Genomic DNA, 18,347 nt, shown 5'->3' on the forward strand with positions numbered 1-18,347 from the left:
GGTTCGAATCCCGGTGTCCCATATGGTCCCCTGTGCCTGCCAGGAGCTATTTCTGAGTAGACAGCCAGGAGTAATCCCTTTGCACCGCCGGGTGTAACCCAAAAACCAAAAACCAAAAAAAAAAAAAAAAAAAAAAGAATTAATTATTAAAAAATAAGAAGCCAATTTCACTAAAAAAGAAACCTACTTGGAGAAACCTAAAAGAATCAATGTGACCTCCCATATTAGGCAGAGTGAGAAAAAGGGCTCTAGGCCTTAGAAAGCACTCTCTTTGTGTGTGGGGGGGGGGAGTTTGGGTCACACCCGGCAGTGCTCAGGGGTTATTCCTGGCTCCAGGCTCAGAAATTGCTTCTGGCAGGCACGGGGGACCATATGGGACTCCGGGATTCAAATCGATGACCTCCTGCATGAAAGGCAAATGCCTTACCTCCATGCTATCTCTCCGGCCCCTAGAAAGCACTCTTACTGGGAAGAACAAGAACACAGAACTATGGGAAGGAGGTAAGGAAGCCCTTCGCAGGCCCACCATTAATTTAGTTTTCCTACTTACATTAGTATTAACCAATGACCATTGAATTTAATGCTTTCTTCTCCTCTTGCATGCAGTTACTGCCTTCACTCAGACCAACAATAGAGGAAAATGTGCAGGCTAAGAGTGTTCTGTGTAGGTGCGGGGGCTCCTTCCCTCTTTGCACTCCATCCACCCAACTTATTCTCTCCCTCTCAACACAAATAGAAAAACAACAAAGATTGTCCAAATTTACTTTGCAGACTAAGAAAGTAGATTATGATTCTTCACTGTTTTTATTACAGTAATTCTAAGATTAAACACTATCTTTAATAATATCTTTATTTAAGTACCATGATTACAAATATGTTTGTACTTGGGTTTCAGTCATAAAAAGAACAAAAGAACACCCCCCCCTTTACCAATGCAACCTTTCCACCACCAATGCCCCCATCTTCCTCCTCTCCCACCCCAGCCTGATTAAATATTCTATACATAAGCTATTTTTTGTGGAGGTCAATCTAAAATTATTTTCTTTTTTTTTTAAAAGTAATCAAGAAACTTTAAACATTTACCTTCTAACTGCGACAGACTTGGAGGTACAGTTGCTTGTTATGACAGGTATTAGCCTAGGGATGTGTGTATGCTGTTGAGAAGAATGAAATAGAACACATTTGAAAAGACCAAACTATACCAAACAATACCACTCCGTAGTGGTTTTTTTTTTGTTTGTTTGTTTTTGGTTTTGGTTTTTGGGCCACACCTGTTTGACGCTCAGGGGTTACTCCCGGCTATGCGCTCAGAAATCGTTCCTGGCTTAGGGGGACCATATGGGATGCCGGGAAAAGTGGTTTTTTTTTTTTAATAAAAATAATTTATTAGATATTTCAAAATGTTATGATGAAGTCTAGAAAGACCAAAACAGATGTCATGATATATGTATATAAATTATTTATAAAATCAAAACACACTTGGTATTTGGACCGGTCCTCAAACTTTTTAAACAGGGGGCAAGTTCACTGTCCTTCAGACTGTTGGAGGGCCAGATTATAGTAAAAACAAAAATTATGAACAAATTTCTATGCACACTGCATATATCTTATTTAGAAGTGAAGAAACAAAATGGGAATAAATACAATATGTGGCCCGCGGGCTGTAGTTTGAAGACCCCTGGGTCTGAGCCGTACAGATCTGAGTGAGTTAATTCAAAAAGAGCAAGCTGATCAATATACTTCAATTTAAATGACAATGTCCAATAAAGGCTTTAGATCTCACATTTTTTAATTAGGCTGAACAAATAGTAACAACTAAAACAAAACAAACAAACAAAATGGGGCCTTAGTGACAGCACAGCAGTAGGGCATTTACTTTGCACATGTTCAATCCCAGACAAGCCCTGGTTCAATTTCCAGCATCCAATATGGTCCCCCGAGCCTGCCAGGAGTGATTTCTGAGCACAAACTCAAGAGTAACTCCTGAGTGCTGCTGGGTGTGCCCAAAGATGCAAATCCCACCCCACCCCCAAATAAATAAAACTGGCAACAACTGAAAATAATACTAAATAATCTACAATGATGGGAGATGTTATTTGACATTAATAAAGCCCAGTTTCAAGAGCTGCTTTTGGAATTAAGGGACTTGCAGGGATGAGAGAAGGTGATGGGAAGATTTCATTCTAAGCCTTTCTGAGCTATTAGGCTTGAATTTGTAGAAGTATGTTGAAAACCTGCACATAAATAACTCAGAGAATTATTCAAATGTAAATAAGTTTAGAGAATTTAAGAGTGTTTAATTTCTGTGCTTATATGCAGTGATATCTGGAGACAAAAGTAAAATAAAAAAGAGCCACATATTTAATACCAGTGATAAGGCTGAGGACATGGCTCAAAGGGCTGGAGCACATTTCTTGTGTGCTTTAAGCCCTGAGTCTGCTCTCCAACTCAGCATCCGCTCTCCTACCCCCTGAACTCCTAACACTACAAGGGTAAAATTGTTGGCCCCCAGCACCACCCGGTTCAAGCACTCAAAGTCAGATTGGAGATTAGGGCTGAGTAGAGTCAGGTATGACTCTAGGTCTGCCTCTTAACACTTGGAGGCCATAAGTAAATAAATGAACAAATGAAACCACGAGTCAATTTTCTTCTTTTTTTTTTTTTTTTTTTTTTTGGTTTTTGGGCCACACCCGGTAACGCTCAGGGGTTACTCCTGGCTATGCGCTCAGAAGTCGCTCCTGGCTTGGGGGACCATATGGGACGCCGGGGGATCGAACCGCAGTCCATCCAAGGCTAGCACAGGCAAGGCAGGCACCTTACCTCTAGCGCCATCGCCCGGCCCCACGAGTCAATTTTCAACACCTCACTAATTACACACAGTATCTAATTCATATAATGGAAAGTATGTAAGAGTCTATGATGTTATTAAAGGGGGTCATAATAGTATACATATCAAGATATATATGTATATATGTACATACTGATCATTAATTTTCACTTGCTTAGACAATGTATAACCCCAAAACGCACTTACCCGAATGATTAATCTAACAGCTACAACACCAGAAGTGGCCATGATTTTGGCACTGTTTGGAATTAAATTAAAGATAGTTGGCATAATGGCTTCAGCTCCATGGTCAAATTTATTCCCCAGAACTGATGACAGGTGCCTAGAATAAGAAACACTGTACTGTAATTTTATTTCTTACAAACAGTGAAACCACAACATTTTAGAGATTTATTTTTTTTTGATTTGGGGGCCACACCCCCTGATGCTCAGGAGTTACTCCTGGCTATGTACTCAGAAATTACTCCTGGTTTGGGAGACCATATGGGATGCCGGTCTGTCCTAGGCTGGCGGTAAGACAGTGTGTGCCAGAACTCTGGCATATTCCAGCTGCTCTTTTCTTTTTTTTAACAATGTCCATTTTTGTATATCTGGCTACAGCTAAAACTGCAAATAATTATAATCCCTTCTTACTTTTGCTGCCTCTTTGAAATACTAGCATAATTCCTAACACAAAAGTTCTAATTTGGGGCCAGAGAGATAACAAAATGGTAGGGCATTTGCCTTGCATACAGCTGACCCAGGACAGGCTCAGGTTCGATCCCTGGCATCCCATATGGTCCCCCTGAGCCTGCCAGAGCTGATATTTGAGTGCAGAACCAGAACCCATGAGCGCCACTGGGTGTGGCCCAAAAACTACAAAAAAAAAGTTTTGATTTCAAATATTAATGCAGATAAAATTTGGAAGGTAAGATTTTGATTGCAATTCATGCCTATAACTTTACCTTTTTTTTCTTTTTAAACCTCCCCCCCACATCCCCCCCCACCAACTAACCAGCCCAGCCAGCTAACACCTCTGCCACTGCCCCCCTCCCCTCTCCTCCTATAACTTTACCTTTATTGCTGCAATATTCTTCTAAAGCACAACAGAATTTTTTATAATCATGGTATTTTTTCTTTTTTTTTTTTTTGGTTTTTGGTTTTTGGGTCACACCCGGCAGTGCTCAGGGGTTACTCTTGGCTCTACACTCAGAAATCGCCTTTGGCAGGCACAGGGGACCATATGGGATGCCGGGATTCGAACCACCGTCCTTCTGCATGGAAGGAAAACACCTTACCTCCATGCTATCTCTCCAGTCCTAATCATAGTATATTTTTACAAAATCAATGAAAAAAACTTACAAGCTTATAATATAAAATCACACTTTTATGTATGGAAGTGTCACCCTTAAAATAGAAGATTCAGAGCTATATCACTGAATAAAATTGAAAATCTGTCCTGTATCAGCATGACTAGACAGGTAATATCACACAAGTACTAGCAGAAGAGTTAACTGGAATGGGTCTCATCAACTAGTGAGAAATTAGTTCAAGAGACCCAGCAGACACATTCAGTGAGTCATCTCTGATGCATACTGGTGAGGGATTTTATTGTTTGTTTGTTTATTTGTTTAATATATAAAATCTTTATTTAAGCATCATAATTACAAGCATGATTGTAGTTAGGTTTCAGTCATAAACAGAATACCTCCCTTGATGAGGGATTTTATTATGAAAGAAATGAAGCACTGAAATTCTTACCCTAGGGTGATACACGCCTCCCGTACTACCTGCGAACGCAAGTCCTTAGCAGATAGCTTAAAGGCTCCGTCCAGAAGCCGCAAATGTTGAAAGAAGTTATCATACTCAGCAGCACCAGCCAAAAGTAAAGATCGAATCTTTTTAAGCTAGTGAGTAGGAGAAAACTAAGAGTTAAACAAAGCTCTTAAAGCATTAAAAAATTTTTTTAAAAAAAACCATAACCTTCATTTTAGCTGTGACAGCTCTCCCCCTAAAGTTACCTTTCCCCATACACCAGTACAATTGCCATTTAGCTAAAGAAGTAATCCAATGGTAGAGTAGATTTATAGTACACGCCAATGTATCACTGTTAAAAGGTAGTCTAGGGGCCAAATGGAGAGTACAGTGGTTAAAACATTTGATCCTCAACATTGCCAGGAATAATTCCTGAGTGCAGAGCCAGGAGTAACTGCTGAAGACCACAGGTCTGGCCCAAAAACTAAAAGAATAAGATAAAATCTACTAGACACATGAGTTTTATAGGATTCCATAAGCATTTAGAATACTGAAGTGCATCAATTAAACTGCATCAAATGAGTCAATGGCTTACAGCATTTACTCTCTGTTCCCAATCATGCTTGTCATCAGACAGTATTTCCCTGATCTTGTTTATGGATTCCTCAAGGTCTCGGCTGGAATAAATCTGCAGGCAAAATTAAATTTACAATCAATATTTAAAAATTTACAGAAAAAACAATGGCTATTTCTTAACTACATGACCCAACAGTATTATGAACAGTGAGTAAAATAATTTCCCTCATTAACAAACATGCGTAATTTTGATCTTCATGTTTTTGGAAGACCTCAAACAAAAATGTAGTATAAAATTATTCGATGATTTTATTTACAAAGGAAAAAAAAAGACTATAGGGAAGCCATCATTGACATATGAGCCATATATTACTTAGTATTCTATATAGCACCACATTATAAATATAACTATAATAAACAATGTCAAAGCTTTCTCATTTACCCTTATATCTTTGATGGTAGGAAAATAAACAACTAAAATAAAATTCTGGGAGTTCTTAAACTTAAGGCTGAACTTGAGCCTGAAATGCTGTTATCTGGTCTACACATATACAGTGATCAAGAAGCATGTGTCATTTATACAAATACTGAAAGTCTTCATATTTATTCAAAAAAGGCTTCTTTGTTCTTCTCACCTAATGTTATCAGTTATTCCCTTGTCTTTAATTTTGTCCTGACCTATGTATCACTAAAGCAAGTCACTTTTCTCCAATTCTTATTGAAAAGGCATCTTGGGCCTTGACTTTTGTGCTCTTCATTTTAGTTGTAAAAGGCTCCAAAATTTTCCAGTCTGCAAGCTAAGTCCTCCTGTAATCCTGGAAAGTTCAAACTGCCTTATAATAAGAACCTTCACAGACAGACAATGGTAAGTAAAATTTGATTGAAGTTATCCTTCCTTTGAATCAAATTCAACCTCTACTCACCTGCACCACAGGTACATCATCAAATGCTTTAATAAAGTCCTCTTCATCAACAGCACCAGCTCCTTCTTTTGCAGCTATAAAGGAAATTAGGTTTTTATTTTATTTTATTTTATGTATGTATGTATGCATGCATGTATGTATGTATGTATGTATGTTTTTGTTTGTTTGTTTGTTTGTTTTTGGGTCACACCACGCAGCACTCAGAAATTACTCCTGGCAGGCTCAGGAGAGCATGTGGGATGCCGGTTCCACCCCACGTTGACCACGTGCAAGGCAAACACCCTACCGCTGTGCTATTGCTCTGGCCTCAGATACTCATTTTTAAAATGTAAATAATATGCACTGGATGAATCTGAATTAAAAGAATCAAAACTTCCTTTTGGTGAATTTATACCTGGTTTTTGTTGTTGTTTTTTTTTTTTTTTTTTTTTTTTTTGTATTTGGGCCACATCCAGTGATGCTCAGGTGTGTTACTCCTGGTTCTGTGCTCAGAAATCACTCCTGGCTAGGGGGACTAACCATATGGGACACCAAGACACCTGGGATCAAAACAGGTCCGTCCTGGATCTGTTGAGTGCAAGGCAAATGCACTACCGTTGTGCTATAGCTCTGGCCAATGATTTATACCTTTTTTTAAAACACATGAGTGGTGTGGGTTCACAAACTATAATAAAATAAAAAACCACGGATAAAATTCTATAATATTACATATACAAGCTAAAGTGACTGAAAAAAAAACTCCTTTTCTCAAGAAGTATAGTCTAGTATTTAAAAAATTTAGATAGTTTATGTATAAATGTAAAAATTTTGCAAGATTCCAAATGCACCATGAAAAATTTAATTCAGGAACTAAATTAGGGCGACCGGAAAGATAGCACAGCAGTAGGGCATTTGCCTTGCATGAGGCAGACCCGGGAGACACCTGGTTCAATTCCCGGCATCCCATATGGTCCCCAAGCCTGCCAGGGGCGATTTCTGAGCGCAGAGCCAGGAGTAACACCTGAGCGCCGCTGCATATGGCCCCCAAACCAATAAATAAATACATAAATAAATAAATATAAAGTTTTTAAGGGGGAACTAAATTAGGTTAGTTGTGAAATTAAGCAGAACAAATTTATAAAAAAAAAATTAAGTTCTAAATAATTTCACTTTAACTTTCATCATTTTTCATTCATGCACTATTTATAAGTGATGGATATGGGGTGCATGTTTATCAGAGAGAGCATATGTTTGACATGTGTAAAATTTTGGGCTCAATTCATCACACTACACACATATGCATACATGTACACACAATTGCTTTCATCTGAGAGAAAGTTTTTCCTTTTGCTCATATAAACTGTGTTAAAAAAAAAAGAACCATGTGATATTTCATCACATTTATTTTCCATAATAAATAAAGGCTTTATTATTGACTTCTGTATCCATATTTGTAACTAACAAAACTGATGAACACTGATAGTTTTGAGAGTTTTTTTGGCTTCTCACAAGAAAGGCTCAGAGTGTGAGTCCACATAAACTAACTAGACAGAAAGGAACTTGCAAGAAAATTCGTTTTTTTTATTTGGTATGCCTTTACCTGTAAGTGTGCCGTGTGTTAGTTAGGCTGGGTAGATGCTTGTCTTAACTTCAAAAGTGAGGCAATAGCGTTAGTACACTTGCCCAGAAGAGTACTAAATTTGTGTAATGAAACTAGTTCTTTTCAAGACAATTCTTATTCCTGATTGCTCAGACTGTGCTCAGAAGTTAACTGTAAAGAGACAGCGGTAACACAGTGAGAGGTGGTGCTCTATATCTGTTTTAGATAAGAAATGGACCCTACTGAGTAGACAGTTCCGAGTATATCTTCTTGTGAAGCACCATGAGTTCAAGGAATTAAAAAGAAAACTGTGTTAAATAAAATGTAATGAATGTAGTGTCACTGTACAACCTAAAAACAGGAGTTTTCTGAGGGATAAAGGACAGGGATAGGAAGAAGATAGGCAAAATGTTCTAAGACTTATTTGAGGAACTTGATGCTACCAAGTAGAGAAAGGGAACTAGAAGGATTTAGTACTGATACATACCACAATGTAGATGAATCTCAAACACATCACATAAAATGAAACAAGCTCATCACAAATAAACACAGAAAACATAATTCTATCTCCATAAATTATCTAGAATAAGGGCTGGAATAATAGTACAACAGTGAAGGCACTTTCCCTGCACAGAACCAACCCAAGCATCCCATATGGTCCCAACCCTGTCAGGATGATCTCCGAACACAAAGCCAGAAATATGCTTTGCACATAGATGGATATGGCTTAAAAAAAGGGGGGGGGGCTGGGGGCTGGAATGATATATAGTGGCTAGGGCATTTGCCTTGCAGCTGGCTGACCCAGGTTAAACCTCCGGCATCCCATATGCCCGCACCTGCCAGGAGTGACTTCTCAGTGCAGAACCAGGAATGACCCCTGAGTGCTTGCCGGGTGTGCCCCCTCCCAAAATTTTATCTAGAAAACGAGATATATGCATATTGGAAACTCTAAAGGGGGGGTATGAAAAGAAAGAGAAAGAGGAAGCAACTGGAAGAAGGTATAGGGGTTTCTTTGGAAGTGATAAAGCTATTCTGAAACTAGAGAGAATTTAGACATACAACCATGAGCAGATTCAGTGCCAAACTGTTCACTTTAAATCGGCTAATTTAATAAATGTAAAATTAAACTTGAGATAAAAGATTATTTTAGGGGCTGGAGAGATAGCACAGCAGTGTTTGCCTTGCAAGCAGCCAACCCAGAACCCTAAGGTGCTTGGTGGTTGGTTCAAATCTTGGCATCCCATATGGTCCCCCGTGCCTACCAGGAGCTATTTCTGAGCAGATAGCCAGGAGTAACCCCTGAGCACCGCCAGGTGTGGCGCCCCCCAAAAAAACAAACAAACAAACAAAAAACTTATTTTGAATTACCCCCAAAATGACTAGGAAAAACTAAGAAAAATAACAACATATTCAAAAAGAAAAGAGCAGCTTTTCCTTCTGCTATTCCCTGTTGTGACTCAGTCTGTCCATAGATGAAGCCCCCCTATAAGGATGCTGGTGCAGTAGCACTGAAATTCTAAAGCCAATTTAGTAAGCAAAACAAGCATTCTGATGCAAATTCTCTCCCCAGCTTTACTTTAGCTCATCTAACCAAGTTCAGAAGCCCAATGCTGATATGAGCCTGATTTTAAGCACTATCACCCACTTTCCTCCACCCCCATAAAAATGATTTGTATATACATGACAAATTTAGTAAAATGAAGGTTGGACATAACAAAAGTTGGAACCATGGAAATCAAGGGAGGGCAAATAGTGGGATTAGGAAAAAAATCTTTTGTGAATAAATCTGCAAAAAGCCTCAGAGTTAAGCCCTACTTTATACTTAATTCTATTTCCATACAAGCTCAGATAGCCAAGGCAAAAACTGTCCCCAAAGTACCTTGTAAAGACAAAAGATAAAATTTGATTTTTGAATAATCAATCTTAATAAAATTGTCTTGAAAGATCCCATGGCAGTTTGAGGTATTACTGCTAAATGATCAAACAACGCCATCAGGACACACTTGAGAATTCTCTAACTCAATTTTTTCCTCTAGGCTCTATCCTCCCACACAACTCACAATTTATCCTGCCAACCTATCCTCTGGAATGGCCAAGTCCTCATTTAATTTAAAGAGCGGGAAGCAGAAATATATTGGAAAGCTATTACTTCACTTCTGAAGGACAGGAAGGCAAGGACCATGCAAGGATAGTTTCAAAAGCCGACAGAGCTGGTCCCAATGTCCTACCACACAGAGGTCAGTCTTACCTGAAGACTTGGAGCCAAGAGTGGAAGGTCCAAGCCGGCGGGTGGTCCCCATTGCTACGGATCTCCGTGAGCTTGGTGGAGCTTTGGAAGATGTAGAACTGGCAGAGGATGGTCTATTACCATCCACAGAATCTTCATCATCGAAATTTTTATCTGAAGAGCAAGCACAGAAACCAATTTGTATTTATGATATTTTAGTGTATCTTTGCTTATGTATTTAAAACCAGAAGTAGCCTTAAAGATCACTGGCTTGACTATGCTTCTGGAAGCTGAACATCTAGGGATCTGGGTTTCAGGATTCAGAAAGGTCTTTTTAAGTCCGGAATACAGCTACAGATATTGTATTTGTTTCCACATATCTAGACTATTTTTCCATCTCAATACTGGAAACAGACAAAATACACAAAACAAGCTCATAAAACTGCCACCTGGGGGCCTGGAGAGATAGCACAGTGGTGTTTGCCTTGCAAGCAGCCGATCCAGAACCTAAGGTGGTTGGTTCGAATCCCGGTGTCCCGTATGGTCCCCCGTGCCTGCCAGGAGCTATTTCTGAGCAGACAACCAGGGGTGACCCCTGAGCACTGCTGGGTGTGGCCCCAAAACAAAACAAAACAAAACAAAACAAAAAAACTGCCACCTAGAAAGTTCATTTTACTTATTACTAGTGACCCTTCTTTGACAAACTTTTTAATAAAAGCTGACAAAAGCCTATATATCTTTCTGAGCTATTTAAAATTCTAAACTCTGGTATGTTCATTAGGACCATTTTAATTTTAATGATTTTATAGTACTCTGCAATTAAAAAATTTTACAACAGATTTCCCCCACCTCTTTCCTGGCTCTGGAGATTAAACCCAGGGCCTCAAGCATGCAAGGCAAGTATTCTACTGCTAAGCTTTACCACCAGTTTCAGATTAATTCTTTTTTATTTGGTTGATTTTGGGGCCATACCCCACATTTCTCAGGGGTAACTTCTGGCTCTGCACTCAGGACTTACCCTCAAGGACTCACAGGACCATTTGAACCAGGGGTCTCAAACTCGCTGCTTGCGGGCCGTTTCGGCCCTCCGTACAACATTTTGTGGCCCTGCCCTAGAGGAATCTTTTTTGGTTTTGTTTTGTTTTAGTTGTTTGGGTCACAACCCCCAATGTTCAAGGCTTACTACTGACTTTGCACTCAAGGGTCACCCCGACTTTGCCTCCTGCGGCCCGCAGGTAAATTGAGTTTGAGACCCCAGATAGACTGGTGGGAATCAAACTCAGGTCAGCCTGTACAAAGCAAGCTCTACCTGATATATATACTATCACTCTGTCCCTTTAAATGAATTCTTAACAGCAAAACTTTTTTTTTTATTTTTTTGGCCACACCCAGCAGCACTCAGAGGTTATTCCAGGCTCAAAGCTCAGAAGCTACTCCTGGGGGCTGGAGAGATAGCACAGAGGTGGGGTGTTTGACTTGCATGCAATGGTCAACCCTGAATGGTTCGCTTCCGGACATCCCAGAATATCACCAGAGCCGGCCAGGAGTAATTTCTGAGTGCAGAGACAGGAGTAACCCCTGAGTGCCGCTGGGTGTGACTCAAAAACCAAAATCAAGAACCAAGCAAACAAACAAACAAACAAACAAAAAAACTGATGCCAGGACAAGAGCAACAATAAACAGTGAGTAAAGTGTTCTGCACAAGGCCAACCATGGTTCAATCATAGGAACCCATAAGATCTCCCAAGCACCACCAAGAGTGATTCTTGAGAACAGCACAAGGAATAAGCCCTGAGCACTGCTGAGGGTGGCCCCAAACCAAAATAAAACAAAACAAAAAGCTTGATCTCAGAGAGAAGGAAAAATGAGGTTAAGTGGGAAGTGCAATCAGTTTGATCCTACAGGCAAACAACTCTTCGGCCTCCAGGATGGGGAAAGAAACTCAAAAAAAGCCTGAGGGCTATGGGAGAGCACAAAGGGCTGGAGCACATGCATTGTATGCCCAGAGGCTTAGGTTTGATCACAGACATAGCATGGTACCCTAGAACACCTCTAGGAGTGAACCCGAGCTCTGCCAAATGTGGGCTAAAACAAATTTTTAAAAGGATAAAAAACAGTAATAAAATGATTGTTTCATTTAATGGGATTAGTAAAAATATACAATGCAGTAAAAATATACAATGCAGAAGCAAATCGGTGAATTTAAATATATAGCAACAAAATTTTACTGAAATTAAGCAGACAAAAGAAATCTGCAGAAAAAAATCAATTATGGGGAAGAATCTCAAAGATATTGAGACAATATCCAGCAGTGTAATTCACACATGAAACTGACCTCCCAGCATTAGAAAAGGAGGAAATCACATAGCACAGAAAAAGCATTAATTGACAGTAGACATCATCAGCAAGCACATCAGCAAGATGACAATGGCATAATATCTTAAAAATAGTGAGAAGGTCAGAGTTCAAAAGGCCCAAACACATATTTTACATGAAAGAACTTTAGGTTTGATCCTTGGTTTTGTGCAGTCTCCTGAGCATTACTGAAAGTCCCCACCAAACACACGAATGAGCACGCACGCACGCACGCGCACACACACAGACACACACACACAGACACCATAAAAGAAGAAATGAGGGGCATTAAAAGGAAGCAATAACCTAAAATTCTACATTCTGTAGAAATGTCTTTTTTTTTTTTTTTTTTTTTTTTGGTTTTTGGGCCACACCCTGTGACGCTCAGGGGTTACTCCTGGCTATGCGCTCAGAAGTTGCTCCCGGCTTCTTGGGGGACCATATGGGACGCCGGGGAATCGAACCGCGGTCCATCCTAGGCTAGGGCAGGCAAGGCAGGCACCTTACCTCCAGCGCCACCGCCCGGCCCCAGAAATGTCTTTTAAAAGCAAAGGCACCTTGTATATGTGACTGACTCAGGTTTAATTCCCTTTATACTAATATGGTCTCAAGCCCCGAGTATAGAGTCAGGAGCAACTCCTGAGCACTGCCAGGTTTACATCCCAAAAAGGATAAGCCCCAGTACCCCATATGGGTCCCCTAAATCCCATGAGGAATGATACCTGAGTGCAAAGCCAGAAGTAAGCCCTAAGCATCATCAGCGTGCCCCAAACCACCATCCTTTATCAAAAAAAAAGGGGGGGGGGAATGACTTTACCAAATAAATAAATAAATAAATAAATAAATAAATAAATAAAGGCCAAAAATGTATTCAGGCAAACTGAAAAAAAAATTGTCACCAGCAAACCCACATTCCAAGAAATGTTAAAATGAGATGTTTCAACAAAAGGATGGCATCAAATAGAATTTTGGATTTATAGAAAAGAAAGAAAGAAAAAGAAAGAAAGGAAGGAAGGAAGGAAGGAAGGAAGGAAGGAAGGAAGGAAGGAAGGAAGGAAGGAAGGAAGGAAGGAAGGAAGGAAGGAAGGAAGGAAAGGAAGGAAGGAAGGAAGGAAGGAAGGAAGGAGAAGGAAGGAAGAAGGAAGGAAGGAAGGAAGGAAGGAAGGAAGGAAGGAAAAGGAAGGAAGGAAGGAAGGAAGGAAGAAAAGAAGAAGGAAGGAAAAAAGGAAAAGGAAGAAGAAGAAAGAAAGAAAGAAAGAAGAGAAAGAAAGAAAGAACGACAGAAAGAAAGAAAGAAAGAAAGAAAGAACGAAAGAACAAAAGAAAGAAGAAAAAGAAAAAGAAAGAAAGAAGAGAAGAAAGAAAGAAAGAGAAAGAGAAGGAAGGAAGGAAGGAAGGAAGGAAGGAAGGAAGGAAGGAAGGAAGGAAGGAGGAAGGAAGGAAGGAAGGAAGGAAGGAAGGAAGGAAGGAAGGAAGGAAGGAAGGAAGGAAGAAGAAGAAGAAGAAAGAAGAAAGAAAGAAAGAAAGAAAGAAAGAAAGAAAGAAAGAAAGAAAGAAAGAAGAAAGAAAGAAGAAAGAAAGAAAGAAAGAAAGAAAGAAAAGAAAGAAAGAAAGAAAGAAAGAAAGAAAGAAAAGAAGGAAGGAAGGAAGGAAGGAAGGAAGGAAGGAAGGAAGGAAGGAAGGAAGGAAGGAAGGAAGGAAGGAAGGAAGGAAGGAAGGAAGGAAGGAAGAAAGAAAGAAAGAAAGAAAGAAAAGCACTGAAGATAGTCAATATGTGATAATATATTACTTTCTTCTCATACTGTATTTTCTGCAAAAGAAAATTGAATCTTTGAGGCAAAAACGAAACATTTTGCGTTTAGTTTTCATTATTTTTATAACAGCATGTTATAGTCAAGTAACCAGGTTAGAGAGCAGTGAGGAAGTCATGGTAGATGCCATACAAAAAGTGTAGGAAAGCAGAAAGATAAAAGCAAATTCAGATTCTATGTACAAGGCCACAGATACAGACCTCAAGAGGCTGAGTACAATCATCTCTGTAGGCTCAAAAAAGACAACCAACAGAACTTTAAAAAGCTGAACAAGTCTGTGAACTGGCCTCATTAATTGTGAATAGTGGTCAAGCTTCTAATAGGCTGCTGCTAGGAAGCTACCAGGAAAGCAAAGCCTTCCATCATTCTCAGTTAGTTCAGTTCTAGGCCTATCCCTTAAGAAGTACTGACTGTTCGGAAATGAACATTAGAGAGGCTGGAGTCATAGCACAATGGGTAGGGTGTTAGCCTTGCAGGAGGCACCAGGGTTTGATCCCCCACAACCCATATGGTCCCCTGAGCCTGCCAGAAGTAACTGCTGAGTGCCACTGGGTGTGGTCTCAAAACAAAACAAAATAGAATAAAAAAATGAACTTTGGGGCCAGAGAGATAGTACAGGGAGAAGGCACTTCCCTTGCATGTAGTCAATGACAGTTCAATCTCCTGCAACACATGTGGTCGCTTGAGCAACACCAGGGACCATTCTTTAGCGGAGTCAGGATCAGTATTGCTGGGTATGCACACACTCCACTCATTCCCAAGTCCAAAAACAAGCAAACAAACAAACCATGAATTTTACCCAAGTGGAGATGAGCAAAATAAGGCAACAAATTGCAGGTTCTATGAGTTGGAAATGATTCTACATATATCTATTACTGTGTCTACAGGTGTGGGAACAGAGGTGGCAGAGAAACCTATGACTCCCCAAAAGACTTCAAGTCTGCTGTCTGGAACTGAGTGAGAATTATGAACTCTGGGTATTATTCAATGTAAACACACTTATCTATTTTTCAATTCTCATCTATTGTTCAATGAGCAAATACACAGCCATCTATGAGAACTGACACAATGGCAAAGGAACTGAGAAATGTCTCCACCATTGTCCATGTGCCAGGAAGAACAGAACTTGAACAACAAAGGTTTTCCCTCTCTTCCCCTGAAGCAGACTTGGACTGGGAAAGGATCACAAGAGAGGAAATACATTCTTTTCTAATGAAGAGAAAACTGCCACTGTTAAGACTGAGCTAGGGTCACTCTGTAGAAGCTGCTACTGCTGACAGGCTTGCAGATTCACCCACTCTGTACCAAAATTCTCCTCCAAGGAGTGAGAAATGCAGCAGCCTAGTAACTAGAATATAATTAACATTCCCAAGAGAAGGCTGCACAGAGACAAGATAATAAGCCCAAAGGCTGGCTGCTTTTCCTAAGTATCACCATATATCATTTTTTCTTTTCTTATTTACCTTTCTAGTTTTGAAATTTTTAATTTGTATGCTGTCCTTTATTAAACTGCTTTTGTAGCTCTGAGTTATTTTGGAGCTCTCTGCAAGTCTTGTCCCATTTGCCCAACACATGGTCTCTCTCTTTTTATTTTTCTGGACCACACCTGTCGGTGCTCAAAGGTTACTCCTAGCTTTGTGCTAAGGAATCACTCCTCTGGGCTTAGAAACCATATAGGATGCCAGAGATCAAACCCAGGTTAGCCATGTGCAAGGCAAGTATTCATTATACTACCTCTCTGGCCTATCATGTGTATTCTTGAAAACACTGATCCTTGCCTTTGCTGAGATCTTGCCCAGGTCTACCCAGAAAGAGTTGGCCCTGGGATGAGAGAAGTAGCATAGTGGGGAGTGTTGTCATACACCTGTAAAATCACTGTACTTTTTCCTTTCACCTTTTCTAAGTTAATAGCACAAGTACCCTCAATTAAACTGTGACCTAAACTCTGACCCTCAGGTGATTTATATTAAACTCTGGCTAAAAAAAGTGGCAGCCGAGAAGATAGAAGCTTGTCTAGCTCCCTAAGATGCAAGAGGCTATTCAACAACTCCTGGCGAAACACTTTTCCCTATGACCCTGATTTCTAGTGCGAAACTGCAAGATGAGACCCCTATAGTTAAGGACGTTTGCCTTGCATGTGGCCAATTCAGGATAGATCCCCCACATCACATATGGTCCCCCACGCCTGCCAGGAGTAACTCCTGAGCACCAAAGGGTATGGCCCCAAAGCAGAAAACAAAAGTTAGCCCTGGTTTCTCCATGTCACATAGTTGTTTGTGTGTACTAGATTCCATCTTTTTCTAAAGTGAGCTATTTGTCCATCTGTTTCCTCTTGATGTTATAATTATCTAGAATAAAGTCTAGGTTGTTAAAATATTAATTCTGACAGTCCATATGATGAAAAGCAAAATAAGTGTATGGATGCAAACTATCTGTCTTTTTAAAGATGCTTTTATTAAATTTTATAAGGTCTCACTAGATTAGACTTAAAAATAAGTGGGTGAAACCAAGAAAGTAACATAATTCCTCCTGTAAATTTTAACCTTACTGATTTATCTCAGACAAAAATATCATTATTCTCTTTTGACAAAATATATGCCTATGTTTATTTTATTTTATTGGGAAAAAGGGACTTAGTTACCTCAGCTTGCCTCAGAGATTACTCCCAACTATGGCTCAGGGATCATTCCTGGTGGTGCTTAGGGGGCCATATGCAGTGCCAGGGGTCAAAGCCAGGTTTGGCCACATGCAAAGCAAGTGCTTTTGTCTCTGTACTAGCTCCCAGTAAGCCAATAGTCTCTAAGATTCCTACTTTACTTGCAAGTGCTAACAGGTAAATGACCAATTTGAAAGAAATAATCAGAAATTGTCATTCACAATCAGTATCTCTCTCTCTCCACTTCCCTTCTCTTTCTCCCTCCCTTAGTAATTCCCCCTCATATTTACTGATACATAAGGAATACTAAGAGTAGTACAGAAGTGCCTACAGGGTCCGAAAGGGACCTAGGTCTGTACTCAGAGCTTTGTACTCTATCACTTAGAATGTACCTCCAGCCCCAGTCTCATTTTCAATTCCAATACCATAACACTTTCTCCATGGTCTTCAATGTAAAACATTTCTTATTGCACCATACTGCTTTGTAAAACTTATAAAATATCAAAGATTATGACAAATGCTACTTATAAGAAACACACCTATGGGCCCGGAGAGATAACACAGCAGCGTTTACCTTGCAAGCAGCTGATCCAGGACCAAAGGTGGTTGGTTCGAATCCCGGTGTCCCATATGGTCCCTGTGCCTGCCAGGAGCTATTTCTGAGCAGACAGACAGGAGTAACCCCTGAGCACTGCCGGGTGTGACCCAAAAACCAAACACCAAAAAAAAAAAAAGAAAGAAAGAAAGAAACACACCTATAATCCCTTCAATGAAGGGCTCTCAAAATAGGTCACATCAAAGTATAAATTATTTAACTATGCTACTAGGTATTGATTTCCTCCAGCAGCTTAACCTGAATAAAGATATGTGAAGAAGGAATGAAGTGAAAGGGAAAACTATCACCACAGGCTTTAAGTTCTCGATTGCAAGATATAACATGCAGTAATGTGATGTCTTACAATGGTCATTTTCTGCCAACTTAACAAAATTGAATTTAAGAAGACAGATGTAGGCCTCTTATAGATCCGCTGTAAAACAAAAAGCTGGATGTATGCCAAAGTCCCAGAGGGAGAAAAGAAGCATTTGTTATTGTGCACAATTCTACCGGTTTCAGCTGAAAGCTTTAGAAATAATTCTCCTAAGGAAATACATGTAACGCCTGCTGGGAAGACCATCCCACAGACAAGTGAGATGGTGGTACAGGTTGCTCCCAGGGCGTTCACTAACTTCGTTCTTCCTCATACACAAGCTTGGTGCATGGGGAAGCACTTAAACCTGTTTCTGGTAATATCACCAGAAAAAGAGGAGACTCATCAATAAAACCTTTTGCAAGGTTTTACTGCCTTTACTTTTATTGCCTTTAAGTTTTTAGTTCTATTTTTGTCATCTATAAATGCAACTCATGAAAGGGGGAGGACACATTTTAAACAAATATCACTGAACTATTTATTTTTCTGTTTCCTCTCTATGATAAGCAAACCTTCAGACTTTTTAGCCAGTAGATTCCTTTCAAGACAGCTTATACTTAGTAATAAGTATCCTAACATTGCAAAAATAGATTTAGTTTTATATCCCATGTACTGCATATAGAAAAAAAATTTAAAAAGACAACAAACAGCCAACTAATGAAAACACACA

At 39.7% G+C, this 18,347-nt stretch overlaps 1 protein-coding gene across 1 annotated transcript in view; it reads right to left on the minus strand.

The window, feature by feature from the left end:
- CLASP1 (cytoplasmic linker associated protein 1) overlaps positions 1–18,347 on the minus strand; it is a 270,724-nt gene that overhangs the window by 113,010 nt on the left and 139,367 nt on the right. Inside the window, exons 9-14 of the mRNA XM_049773166.1 lie at positions 9,909–10,061; positions 6,082–6,155; positions 5,178–5,270; positions 4,589–4,734; positions 3,035–3,170; positions 1,084–1,154 (exon numbers count right to left, since the gene is read on the minus strand). Of these exons, the coding sequence (XP_049629123.1) occupies positions 1,084–1,154; positions 3,035–3,170; positions 4,589–4,734; positions 5,178–5,270; positions 6,082–6,155; positions 9,909–10,061 (673 nt within the window). The remainder of the gene's footprint in view (positions 1–1,083; positions 1,155–3,034; positions 3,171–4,588; positions 4,735–5,177; positions 5,271–6,081; positions 6,156–9,908; positions 10,062–18,347) is intronic.

The sequence above is a fragment of the Suncus etruscus genome, chromosome 5 (assembly GCF_024139225.1).
Source record: "Suncus etruscus isolate mSunEtr1 chromosome 5, mSunEtr1.pri.cur, whole genome shotgun sequence".
NCBI lineage: Eukaryota > Metazoa > Chordata > Mammalia > Eulipotyphla > Soricidae > Suncus > Suncus etruscus.